The sequence below is a fragment of the Primulina eburnea genome, chromosome 10, assembly GCF_022965805.1.
Source record: "Primulina eburnea isolate SZY01 chromosome 10, ASM2296580v1, whole genome shotgun sequence".
Classification (NCBI taxonomy): domain Eukaryota; kingdom Viridiplantae; phylum Streptophyta; class Magnoliopsida; order Lamiales; family Gesneriaceae; genus Primulina; species Primulina eburnea.
In genome coordinates, this window is record NC_133110.1 from 34,813,365 (window position 1) to 34,827,150 (window position 13,786).

The following is a 13,786-nucleotide window of genomic DNA, read 5'->3' on the forward strand; positions in this document are numbered from 1 at the left end:
GCATGTGTGCATGTTTTTTCTCCACTGCTCCAGAAATATTTTTCAAAATTTTGATGTTTGAGCATACAGGAATTAGGCTCTGGTTTGCAAGTTGGACGGGTTAGCCTTAAATATACTGAAATTGCGGTAAGCGATGCATTGGAGATATTCTTCATCTTCATCATATTTTCATTTGAAACTATATGTCAACCTTTTTGAGTGGTCTGTGTCACAGTTCAAACATGACAAGAAGCCCTTCGTTCAGCTTCGGAGTTCGGTGCATGTTCTTGAGAAAATTGCCCGCTCTGTTGAGTTTAATGAGCCTGTGCTTTTAGTTGGTGAAACTGGTACTGGGAAGACTACTATTGTGCAGACTCTTGCCATGAGAATTCATCAGAAACTTACCGTTTTGGTAAGTTAAAGTCTGAACTCTTTTGATCTGATGGCTTCAAGTTTTTTGAATGCTCATGAGTGATGCTTATGCTGTTCGCGTTTCAGAACTTGAGTCAGCAAAGTGATGTTGCTGACCTGTTAGGGGGTTTCAAACCTGTGGATGCACGGGTTGTTTGTATTCCACTTTATCACGAGTTTGAAAATCTATTCAGTAATACATTTTCGTCAAAGGTACCATGTACCATAGTGTATTTCCTTTCTTTCTTTCTTTTTTCCTTATAAATAATTACTTATGTTCTTGTGTTCTATTTCTAGGATAATGATGGCTTCCTTTCTAATTTAAGGGAAAAGTTATTTCTTAAGAAATGGAAGCATTTATTAAGTGGGTTTCAGAAAGTCCTCAAAAAGGTTGTTGAAATAGGAAAATCCAGTCCTGGTGAGAAGCGAAAGAGACCTTTAAGTAACAAGCTACTGAAAGCATGGGAAAATTTCTCGGTGAAACTTGAAAATGCTCATGCTCAAGTGAGTGCATCTAATGGAATGGTATTTTCATTTGTCGAAGGAGCTTTTATCAAGGCCCTGAGAAATGGTGAATGGATATTGTTGGATGAAGTAAATTTGGCTCCTCCAGAGATATTACAGCGAGTTATTGGGGTCCTTGAAGATGAGAAAGGATCAGTATGCTTGACAGAACGGGGTGATATGCATAATGTATATAGGAATTCCAAGTTTCGCATATTCGCTTGCATGAATCCTGCGACTGATGCTGGCAAAAGAGATCTGCCACTTTCTATTCGGGGCAGATTCACTGAATACTTTGTTGATGATGTGTTGTTGAATGATGAGTTGGATAATGAGGAATCGGTGTTGAACAACGAGTTGGTTAATGAGGACTTGTTTTTGTTTATTAATCAGTTTATGGATGATGGTCCTTCAAACAGAAGATTGATAAGTAAAATTGTGAAATTCTACAAGGCAGCAAAGAAATATGAAAAAAGGCTGCAGGATGGGGCTAATCAGAAGCCTCATTATAGTTTACGTTCCCTTTACCGGGCAATGGAATACTTTACAAAGGCAAAACAAAGTTTTGGATTTGAAAGATCCATTTATGATGGGTTTTCAATGTTCTTTCTAAATTTATTAGATGACTCTAGTGCAAAGTTAATGAACGACTTAATTTGCAAAAATTTATTGGGAGGAAAATTTCCTCCTCAGATCCCTTTTGATTCATACTTAAAGGTTGAAAGAAACTGTGTGGATGGCTACGTTATAACAAAGAGCGTTGAACAACATCTTGAGAACCTTGCCAGGGCAATATTTATCCAAAGATATCCTGTCTTGTTGCAGGGCCCAACATCTAGTGGGAAGACTAGCCTGGTTTGGTTTCTTGCCAAAATAACTGGTAATGAATTTGTCAGAATCAATAACCACGAACACACTGATCTTCAGGAGTACCTTGGATCTTATATTACTGATGCAAGTGGAAAGCTTATTTTCCATGAGGGAGCACTCGTGAAAGCTGTTCGGAAAGGTCATTGGATTGTTCTTGATGAACTTAACTTAGCTCCTTCTGATGTGCTTGAAGCACTGAACCGCTTACTTGATGATAATAGGGAACTTTTTGTTCCTGAATTGTCTGAAACTATTCGTGCTCATCCAAAATTTATGCTTTTTGCCACTCAAAATCCACCCCTTGTTTATGGAGGACGCAAGATGCTTTCTCGAGCATTTCGCAACCGTTTTGTGGAGATTCATGTTGATGAAATTCCACAAGAGGAGTTGAGCACGATCTTGGAGAAGAAGTGCATGATTCCTGGAAGCTATGCTACAAAAATGGTTAATGTAATGAAAGAGTTGCAACTGCACAGGCAGAGTAGTAAAGTTTTTGCTGGAAAACATGGGTTTATAACTCCACGTGACTTATTTCGATGGGCTAATCGCTTCAGAAAATATGGTAGCTCCTATGAAGATCTAGCTCATGATGGTTATTATTTACTGGCTGAACGACTGCGTGATGATGCTGAGAAAACAATTGTTAAAGAAGTTCTGGAGCGGCAGTTGAAGGTTAAACTTTCTGAAGATGACTTGTACGAGCCGGTGAGTAATTTTGAAACCATTCCCAATGAAATTATTTACATCCACTACATATATTAAATGTTGGATTTTGATAACCGAGCTGCTTTTACAGAATTGTGCTGTTTTTTGTTTTTTTTTTGTGTGCTGTTTGGTAGGTTTATAACTGTAATGAGAATATATTGTGCTATAATCCTAGAGAGAGAAAAATTTGAAAATGCTCTCTCCTTCACCAAACTACCGTTCGACTGAAATACTTCACCATCCTTTCACCGAGTTCCAGTTTCCCTGAGATTCATCGTTCGCCCTCATTCCCAGTCTCCGGCGCCGGCCATCGGCCAGCGGCGTCAACCAGAACTTTTAAAATCTCACCTACAGCGTACCTTTTCTTACTTTGTCGGTCCCTTACTCTGCCTTTGTCATTTTATCTTGTCCCGATCTTTTCCGATCCCTTAGCTTCTCCCGGTTTATCTGACCTTTAACCTAGCCTCTTGATCCCAATAATCCTTTTCTCTATCTTTTTTTCCATCGCAGTCAGTGTGCCTTTCTTCCCAGGTCTTTCGTTAATATGAAATCATCCGTGAAGTATCAGGGTTTTGCTAGAAATCAATACAAAAAAAGCTATGACATCAAAGTTGAACAAAAATTGTTCTTAGTCAGTCGAGGTAGGTGGGGTGACTCGGTCTTGGTTTCTGAAAGAACTAGAAATGCAACCTACATTCTGGAAATTAATATGGAAAGCTTGGATTGGATCATATCAAAACTATATGATTTCATTAACAAACCACAAGATTGCCCTACTTTCAATCGATTTAGAGGCAGAGAATCAGTGGTTCATTTGCAGAAATTCGTTAACGGTCGAGGCAGCTATTTAGAATTATCTAAGTTAGTCTGGAGGGGAAAGTCCCAGCGAATCATTATACCAAGCGGACGTTTCAATGGGGGATGGAAATGGTTGGCATCTTTCTTGTCTAGGTTCAGGATAAATGGCAGGGACGATGCTTTGAACTTCAGAGATATTAAACGGCCGATGGACCAACCACAGAGGAGGCATAATGTTTGGTTGAATACTGGTGTAAAGGTAAGTCCAGAAGTGGTAGAGAAGGAACATGTACCAGATATGATATCTAAGGACTGGGACAAGGCTATTATCATCACAAGAGATTGTGTGAACACTTCATGGGAGTTGGTGAGCAATACACTCGGAAAGGCTATCCAGAGAAAGATCGAAGTTTTCCCATTCCAAGCCAACAAGGCAGTTTGGTGGCCACATAACGAAGAGGTTGCTGTATTCTATTTGCGCTTGAAGAAATGCTTTTTGGAACGTAAAGTTACATTATCTTTTCAGAAATGGAGTCAAAATATCAACAGAGAAGAGGAAGTGTTCGAGTGTTGCCACAGTTGGATTCGCGTTTTAGGGATTCCATGGGACTTATGGTCCAGAGAACTTTTCACTAGTATCGGGGATCAATGTGGTGGTCTGTTAAGCATTAGTCAAGATACGGTCCTTTTTAGAGATTTATCAGCAGCAAAACTAAAAGTTGTGGGAATCGAAGGAGGATTCATCAATAGAAATTTTCAGATCAAAACCAAAAGAGGACTTATGTTCGTTCGCATTATCGTGGATTCAGTCAAAATTTCAGAGTACGACATGCAGGAAAAGAGGACTTACGCTCAAGTGGTGATGAATGCAGCCAGCAATGTGAAAGGCTGGGGTACCAAGGAAGGGATCAATGACAAATTTCAGAATGCAGAAGACTCCCAGGATATCCAAAGCAAGCACGAGGCTAATACCGAAAACCATCCAGTAGAAAACCAAGAAGGAATGTTCATGCATAAACAGAAGTGCGAGTCAGTGGACAGGAACAAGTTCAGAGATTATAATGCTCCCAAGATCGTCGATCAGGATGCTAACGCTGAAAATCGGAGCTGTGTTTCAGAACCATGGTTCCGGGGGAAGAACATTAAGATACTGAAAAAGTTAAAGCCGAAAGGGGTACAAGACTTTCATAAAGGGAAGATTGACTCTACAAACATTTCTGATACTCAAGAGTTTGGACAGCATTCTTTAGTAGAGGATTGTGGCCCTGCTGTAAGGAAATTTGAGCACGTTTATTGTAGGAAACAGAAAAAGCATCAACAAGAATCAGAACAAATGAATAAAGTACAAAAACCAAAGAAAGCAATCCTTGATATCGGTAAAGTATTAGATCTCGGGGAAGAAGGAATTTGGGAGGAACAACTATATCATGGCGCTAGAGACGACACCTCAGATGATGGCGGAGATTTCAGCGATGCCGACAGTCATATATCCGACCACACGGATAAGTCATCAAGAAAATCATTACAATTCGAGGACTTGGGTGAATTCTTTGAACATTCTCCGGTGAAGGTACGCAATTTACCCATAAAATCAAAACCTTGTCAGTATCCTCCTCATTCTTCTTCTGTTTCAGATTCTTTTTTAGAGTCGGGGGGAGGGTTGGAGGGCTGGGGTGAGCGGGGAAACTGTTCGGTCATTAAAAATGTGGGTTTATCCGGAAATAAAATCATGGGACATCGTGAGGGGATGGATGAAGGGGTCAATTCAAAAGGCCTGGGAAAGCAGAAATTAAGCGTTGAAGACGAGAACGAGTGCCTAAGAATGATGGGTGTGGAGAAGGTGGAACTTAGAAACTTTGATGACGATGGAAAAATGGCGGAATGTGAGGCAGCCAGCTGTAGTAAGAGTAACAGGGTAGTAGGAGTGAATCAATGAAAGTCTTATCGTGGAATATTAGAGGGGCTGGATCAGCCACTAAGAGGGGATTGATTAGAGCCGTAATCGTCAAAGAAAAACCGGATTTAATAATCTTGCAGGAGACAAAAAAGATAGTGGTGGACAGGAGACTGATTTCTGGCCTTTGGAAGTCGAGATTTGTGGAATGGGTAAGCCAACCTGCATTGGGAAGGTCGGGGGGTATCACCATTATGTGGGATCCGAGAATTATAAGGGTTAAGGACAATTTGATTGGTGAATTCTCTGTTTCAATTCACATCCAGAATGATTCACAGCATGATTGGTGGTTCTCGGCTGTTTACGGACCGTGCCATCCGAGTCTTCGTAATAATTTTTGGGACGAGCTAGCGGGTCTGAGTGTGATTTGTGGAGAAAGATGGTGCTTGGGGGGAGATTTTAATGTTGTTAGGTCCACTCAGGAGAAAATTAATAGTTGTTCAATGACATCGAGTATGCAATGCTTCGATAGCTTGATACAGGAGCTTCAGTTATGTGATCCGCCTCTATTGAATGGCAAATTCACCTGGTCGAATCTTAGGACTTCTCCCATTTGTTGTCGACTAGATAGATTTCTGTTCTCGGTGGGATGGACTGAAATTTATCCATTCTATAGACAATCGATCTTACCTCGAGTAACTTCGGATCATTTTCCGTTAATTCTAGACTTGGAAAAAACAAAATGGGGCCCAACGCCTTTCAGATTCGAGAACGCATGGCTCAGGGACCAAAGCTTCAAAAACTTGACACAATTATGGTGGAATAACTCCATATCTCAAGGATGGGCGGGATATAGGATGATGATGAAATTGAAGACAATGAAGGATGATATCAAAAAATGGAACAAAGATGCCTATGGTAAGACAGAGATGAAAATGGCTGAATTATCGAACAAAATCAGAAGATATGACAGTTTAGAGGGTGAGGGGAAGGCTTCGGAACGTGTAGTGGCCGAGAGGATAGAAGCGAAGATGATGTTAGAAGAGATGATTAATCGAAAGAATCAAATGAATTTTCAGAAAAGCAAGATAAAATGGATCAAAGAAGGGGATCATAATTCTAAATTCTTTCACTCGCTTCTTAACCAACGTAAGAGTAAGGCAATCATTGATAAAATCGAAAGAAATGATGGTACAATTACAACTAGTGAGGATGAAATGGTTTCAATCATTTCAGAATTCTTCATGAGATTGTACAGCAAGTCGGGAGATAGATGTTGGGGTATTGAAGGCGTGAATTGGAGTCCAATTGAAGCCGTGATGAGTCGTCAACTTGAACAAAAATTTAGCAAAGAAGAGGTGAAAGAAGCAGTCTTCAAGTGTGATGGGGGCAAGAGCCCGGGACCTGATGGATTTACCCTCGCTTTTTTCCAGGAATGCTGGGAATTAGTAAAGACAGATATCATGTTGGTTTTTGATGAATTCTTCAGTAGTGGCATCGTCAATGGAATCACCAATGAGACTTATATATGCTTGATTAGAAAGAAAGCCGACTCGTTCAAGGTAAAGGATTTTAGACCCATTAGTCTAATAACAAGCATATACAAAATTTTATCAAAAGTCCTATCAGCAAGACTGAAGAGAGTCATGGCGTCGACAATTTCAGAATCTCAAAATGCATTTGTTGAAGGACGACAGATTCTCGACTGTGGCCTTATAGCGAATGAATTGCTCGAAAAAACTAGGATTAAGAAAACAAAAGGATGGGTTTTGAAAGTGGATTTTGAGAAGGCCTACGACAATGTGAGTTGGGAGTTTTTGGATTACGTTTTAATGAAGAAAGGGTTTGGAGACAGATGGAGATCATGGATGAGAGGTTGTGTATCGAAGGTAACTTTTTCAGTTATGATCAATGGCCGACCGAGAGGAAAATTCAGGGCTTTCAAAGGTCTTCGTCAAGGAGATCCATTATCTCCCTTTCTTTTCAACTTGGTTGTTGATGTGTTGGGAAGATTGATAGACAAAGCCAAGGAATCACATCTTCTAAAGGGGATAGAGGTAGGCAAAGAAAAGATTGAGATAACTCATATCCAGTTTGCGGATGACACGCTTTTTTTCGCAAGGAGCGACGATCACATAAAATTCTTGGCTAAAGTGGTGCATTCATTTTGTGATATATCGGGTTTAAAGATCAATTGGGAGAAGAGCTCACTGCTGGGAATTAACCGCGATAGTGATCAAATTGAAAGGTTGGCAAGACACGTGGGATGTGGTACACAGTCATGGCCTATTACTTATTTGGGTGTACCCTTGGGTGGAAATCCTTTGAAAGAAGTATTTTGGCAGCCTGTGGTTGCTAAAATGTCCAGAAAATTGGCCACATGGAAGAAAGCATTTTTGTCGAAAGGAGGTAGATTAACATTGATTCTTTCGGTGTTGAATTCGATGCCCATTTATTACATGTCGTTATTCAAGGTTCCAAAATCTGTTGAGTTATCATTGGACAAGATATCGAGGGACTTTTTATGGGACGGAATGGATGGAGAGAGTCATTTTCATTTGGCCGCATGGGATCAAGTTTGCAAACCGAAGGAAAGAGGTGGATTGGGGATTTCAAAAATCAGATTCAAAAATACAGCATTGCTTGGGAAGTGGTGGTGGAGATTTTTTCGAGAAGAGGGCACACTGTGGAAAAAAATTATTGTGAGCAAATATGGATTACAAGAAAACGGTTGGGATGCGGGATTGGCAAGAAATGTAACATACCGATGTCCTTGGAAATTTATTTCCCGGATACACCCAATTTTTAAGAACTGGACTTTAATTAAGGTGAGAGGCGGGAATAAGGTTAGATTTTGGGAGGATAATTGGGTGGGCGACTCTTCTTTCAAGGTTTGTTTTCCAGCTTTATTTCAGCTTTCATCGTGTCACAACTTACCTATCTCTTACTATGCTCATGTCGGGGGTACAAATCGAGAACACTCTTGGGATTTTCATTTTAGGAGGGCAGTGAGAGATGTAGAGATTGATCAACTCACAGGGTTATTAGAAGTCTTAGAGCCTGTTAGATTGGTTGAGGGGGTGGATGATTTTATCCAGTGGAGAGGGGATCCGTCGGGTTTGTTTTCTGTTGGCTCTTTCTATGATTCATTTTTCTCATCAAACCTTTTCCCAAAATATCAACTCTTTGATAAAATCTGGAGAGTTCCTGTTCCTAGTAAGATTCAGTTTTTCTCTTGGACTACAACTCTGGGTAAGCTACCGACATCGGAGATGCTTCAAAAAAGATGCCTCGGCCTTGCGTTGTGTCCAAATTGGTGTGCTTTATGCAGACATGACTCGGAGTCTCAGGATCACATTTTCATACATTGCCCATTCTCGTCTTCTTTATGGATTAAAGCTTTGCAGGAGTTGAGGTTGTTTTGGGTTACGCCTAAATCAACTAAAGACTTATTCAGCATGGATTTGGGCCGGACAACAGGCAAGAGAGGAGGAATATTTTGGCGAGTAGTGGTTCAATGCATTTGCTGGACAATTTGGTTGGAAAGAAACCACAGAATCTTCGAAGAAAAAGAATCGGACGTCCACAAATGCTGGGAGAAAATCAAGCTTAATGTCGCCACATGGATTGGAATTAACAAGGAGTTCAAGAATGTTTCGGTTTTTGATTTGATAAGACAGTGGGACTATGTGTATCACTAGACCATTAGTGCGATAGATTATGAATTTTTAGGTCATCTGCTATAATCGATGACTGATGTAATCATTTTTATCACTTAAATTAAAATATTGTTTCCTATCAAAAAAAGGTTTATAACTGTAAACTGCTAAAAGCACTTCACTTGTAGACTCTGCGCCATCATGATTCTTGGTTGGATATGAGTTTTTTTGAAGAACTGAACTTGAAATGCATGCATTTTTGTCTCCAAAAACAAAGGAAGAAATGCATACATTTTTTGTTAGAGGAGACACACCTAATGTAATTGATATGCTATGAGGGTAAAATGGGCTAAGATTCTGAAGTTGATCACGTTTTAGAATTTTATGCCGATGTATATTTGACTTATTAATTAGTTTCCTGAGTGAATTTTATGGTAATTTATAACTATACCAAACACGTCCTGATATTCACATCGATTTTTGAGGGTTGAGGAAAATATGTTAAACACCTGGAACTTTAGTGTTAGTAAGAGATATAATCATGGAATGATGGTTTCATTTTGGTTTTTCTTGATGGTATTCTTTTCAGATATTCAGAATGATTTTTGTATATGATTGCAAGTTCAAAGAAAACTATTAAAGTGTGAGAGTGAGTTATCATTGATTTGGTTTTTCTAATAATTCAGGAAACTGAAGATGAGTACTGCACAATGATGTCCAAAGAGTGCTCAGAAAATTTGAAAAACGCCGGGGAGTAAGCCTCGGCCTTGGTAATTGTACATAAGTTGTGAGATCTTTCCGTCATATTTACTGAGTTTCTATCTTTTGTTTTTCAGAATTATTTTGACCAATAGTATGCGGAGGACACATTTTCTGGTCAAGCGCTGCTATGAGATGCGTGAACCTGTTCTCCTTGTTGGTGAAACTGGTGGTGGGAAAACAACTGTTTGCCAATTGCTTAGTGACAAGTTGGGTTTGAAACTGCACATATTGAATTGCCATCAGTACACAGAAACATCAGATTTTCTTGGAGTTCGTCCTATACTCTCCTCATATCACTTTCATGTTTCCGTTTGTTGTTTATCTTCTCTTGCTGCCTCTAGATTTTTGTGACATGTGGGTAGCACCTTTGATGAAGTAAAATTTATGTTAACTTTTAGTGGTTATTGTTGATTAGGGTTTTTACCCCGTGCGAGAGAGATCAAGAATCGCTGTAGACTTTCAAAAGCTTTGTGAACAGTTCACCGATTCAAAGGCTTTTATTCATTTCCCTGGAGTGGCTGTATGTTAATCTCTGTATATATATTGATTTTTACTTGGAGGATTTCCTATTTTGACTGGAAATTTCATCATTATTGTAATGTACTATTTTGCAGAAAATTTTTATGGACATTAACCAAGCATCACAGGGTCTTCATAAGTTCAATGTTATATTGCAAAAATATAGAACGAAACATGTTTCTCATCCGGAAGTAACCGACAATGAAGTAGCTCGGATAGAAAAAATCTATCAGAACCTCTGTGAGTTGCATCAGACGTGGCAGACTATTTTTACGTGGCAGGATGGACCTCTTGTTGAAGCTATGAAGAGAGGTGACCTGTTTCTCTTGGATGAGATTTCTTTAGCTGAAGATAGTGTGCTTGAAAGATTAAACAGCGTCTTGGAACCGGAAAGAAAACTGGTAATTTATCCATAATTTACTCCTTTTCGCACTTCTAGCTGTTTGTAAGTAGTGCTTTTTTGTCTGTCATTGTTTATTCTTGGATCTCTCATTCATTGTTTAATCTTAAATATTTGAAAGTTTGCGTTGGAACTGGGTTATTTGATTTCAAATTATTGAACTACTTGTTGCTTCCCCACCATTTATACTCGTGATTTATGATTTATTTCTCAACGTGCTTTACATTTTGTCTAGCTTAGATACCTGCTGTCACCTTAATTGTGAATTTTTATTTCTTCTAGCATAAGTTGGCATTTGCAGTTGTAGTCAAAACCAAGGAAAATATTGATAGCTATTCTGAACTTACTGTGTAATGTGCATTGTTTTCAATAGATTATTATGCTTACATTAGGTTGGGAGAAAATTGAAAAATGATAGCAATAAAAATGGAAGTGATGAATATATTATCTGCTTGTTTCATTGGAATGGGAGGAGTTAAAGAACTGTGTTTTGTTAGTTGGGGGATGCCTTCAAGTTGAGTAAATCAAAAAAGTTCTTGCTGTGATGGATGGTGAATGATGTTTAGATAAACTTTAATTGGTATCTATGCTATTTTTATTCACACCTGCAGTCATTGGCTGAGAAAGGAGGCTCTAATCTTGAGAATATAATTGCTCATGACAAATTTTTCCTCCTCGCTACAATGAATCCTGGCGGAGACTATGGCAAAAAAGAATTGTCACTTGCACTTCGTAACAGGTTTACTGAGATATGGGTTCCTTCCGTCAGTGATGTTGAGGAGCTTAAGAGTATCGCCCTTAAAAGGCAAGTTTGTCTTAACAAGTAGCATTCATTATTTTTATGGCTTTCTAACACTTCTTTGCTTGCAGAATATCAAAACCGGAACTTTATTGGACTATCAGTATCATGCTAAATTTTTGGGAGGTATATTGATTTCTATTTTTTTATGTTATATTTATCTGTTATTCATGCCGTTCATCACAAAATTAGAGAATGTATCAATATTTTTTTCCTTTTCTATGTGATTGCAATTCTCGCTTAAGTATGCTTCTTATATCCATATATCAGGAGTGTATCCTGTAAATTGTGCTAGTTTATACCATCAAGAGATAAGAAAAATGTCTATCCTATTCCTTCATTTTCCTACATGATACGATAGCCCTATTCGTCTGAGATTAAAAAAAGGTCTGATATCCTTCCATCAGCACGACGCTCACAACTTCAAGTCGCTCGTGCGGTAATTCTAAAAATAAGAGAGAGCAAAAAAGAATTTAGGTTCAGCCCTGTTTTTCAATTTTATTTCAGCCAATAGTTTAATGTTTCAATAAAATGTTAATTTCAACATTAGAGAGAACTAACTCATTTTGCACCGTCTTAACTCCTTGTTCATCTCGTCACTATTCAATCTCTTGTCATCACCTGTTCTTTTGTCCACCTCCATTTCACCTCACCATTTAAGATAGCAACACAAACTGCTGCTCTATAGTATTGAAGAGAGATTACTAAACAAGATGAGCAGTGTGAAGTGCTGATGCGTGGTGGAGAGTGGCCTCATTTTAAAGAATGCGGCAATGGTCAGCATGTTGTGTGTTGCCGTGTGTCCTTTCATTTTCAGTCTGAAAATTTATTGCTGTATCCTGATTAAAGGCATTAACAGTGGATCCTTTTGTTTTGACTTTTGAGATGTTTACTAACAAGCGTGGTCAAGGTTCTCAAGTGCTAATTATCTTGGATTTCTTGGTCCATGCCATCTGTTAAGACATACTTTATTGTGGTTCAATTTTATATTTATTCTTCCTAACTTGTTGTATCCTTTATGTGAAATTCATTCCTCACTGATATTACAATTACAGCAGTATTTTTCTTCTGGAAACTTATCTTCTCAGTTCTCGTTCTAACTTAATCTAATTAATTTTCTCAGTGGTTCAACATGTTACGGACAGGAATATTACTTACTGTGAGAGATCTCTTGTCCTGGGTATCTTTTATCAATGCCACTGAAAGAAGTTTGCCAGCTGAATCTGCAATTATTCATGGAGCATTCCTAGTTGCCTTGGATGGACTTAGTTTAGGTATATGTGTTCTGGTGGCTCGAACTAATATAGCTGTTTGAGAATTTTATTAATATTACCGGGACCAAGCTCTAAATGACGTTGCAACCTCATACATTTGTTCTGCTACTACCACATAGGCAGACAATATATTGGTGTTTATAAATAAGGAAGTGGAGACATTTTTTCTGCTTTGTATAATATGTTGAAGAGAAGTGAGAGAACTGGGATGAAATCTGTTTTCCATCAACTTTTGATTATGTTGAGGCTTTCTTGTCTTCTAATGACTCTTGAATCTCATAATATTACTGTTACACTTTGATGGTGAATTGTCTTGATCTGGTGGAAAACTATTATCATGGTAATGTGTTTATGGGTGGTAATGAATTCAGATTGTAGGTCAATTCTTTTGTGATCTTTTGGGCGTTATTTATTAAATAGCGAGGCTTGATCAAGAAGATGTTGATAGATCAACTTTTGATGGAAAATTATTATAGTTTGTCTCATATCTGATTTAGTGTTTCTACCTTATCGGTAATGAGTGGGGCTATTGTCCATTTATTAAAGTTAATTGATTTTCATCTGAGAAATGTTCTCTGGTGAGTGGATTATCGTGGTATCAGTATAAGGATATCTCTCTTTGATTTGGTCATTTGATACTTGTTCCAACTATAGCCGCTGAGTCATTGCTTTAGCTGATTCTGTTATGATATCTGCAGTAAATTTCTTCTGTCCTTGGCTCTCTATGCCCTTCAGGTACAAATATATCCAAAAGTGATACTGCACAGCTGAGACTCAAATGTCTTTCTTTCCTTCAGAATAAACTCAAGGTGAATTATTTTCTTATGGTCTAGTCTTTGTGTTGTGGGGGCGGAACACATTAATTTATTAGTACTTAGAAAATCTAAATGACTTTTCACCTGGAAAATAAGAAATGTCAATGTCCAAATTGTTACTGTTCATGTGTTCTTCCCTCAAAAGTTGCCTTCTTTGTAGTTAATTGTTAGTGAGCATCTGAACTGCATGCCAGCTGTAGCCAACAGAGATTTATAATGCTAGAAATAGATGCTCTTCTGTTTGTATTTCAGACAATATGAAGTCTTATCTGAACAATTTATTGATAGGAGCTTGTCCTTGCTATTTAAAAGATGTTTTTGCTAGAGATCTTCCATTATGTTAAATTTTTACCGTAAAGCTTATTTTATGAAATGCTAATTTTCCTGTCCCTCAATA

At 38.4% G+C, this 13,786-nt stretch overlaps 1 protein-coding gene across 6 annotated transcripts in view; it reads left to right on the plus strand.

Annotated features, from left to right (window-relative positions):
* LOC140803364 (midasin-like) overlaps window positions 1–13,786 on the plus strand; it is a 68,340-nt gene that overhangs the window by 16,415 nt on the left and 38,139 nt on the right. For all 6 annotated transcript variants that reach the window (XM_073159222.1, XM_073159221.1, XM_073159226.1 and 3 more), the window contains 12 exons: window positions 70–126; window positions 215–391; window positions 478–603; window positions 688–2,469; window positions 9,507–9,574; window positions 9,657–9,852; window positions 9,998–10,102; window positions 10,197–10,502; window positions 11,113–11,306; window positions 11,372–11,426; window positions 12,424–12,574; window positions 13,310–13,383. In XM_073159222.1, coding sequence (XP_073015323.1) covers window positions 70–126; window positions 215–391; window positions 478–603; window positions 688–2,469; window positions 9,507–9,574; window positions 9,657–9,852; window positions 9,998–10,102; window positions 10,197–10,502; window positions 11,113–11,306; window positions 11,372–11,426; window positions 12,424–12,574; window positions 13,310–13,383 — 3,291 coding nt within the window. The remainder of the gene's footprint in view (window positions 1–69; window positions 127–214; window positions 392–477; window positions 604–687; window positions 2,470–9,506; window positions 9,575–9,656; window positions 9,853–9,997; window positions 10,103–10,196; window positions 10,503–11,112; window positions 11,307–11,371; window positions 11,427–12,423; window positions 12,575–13,309; window positions 13,384–13,786) is intronic.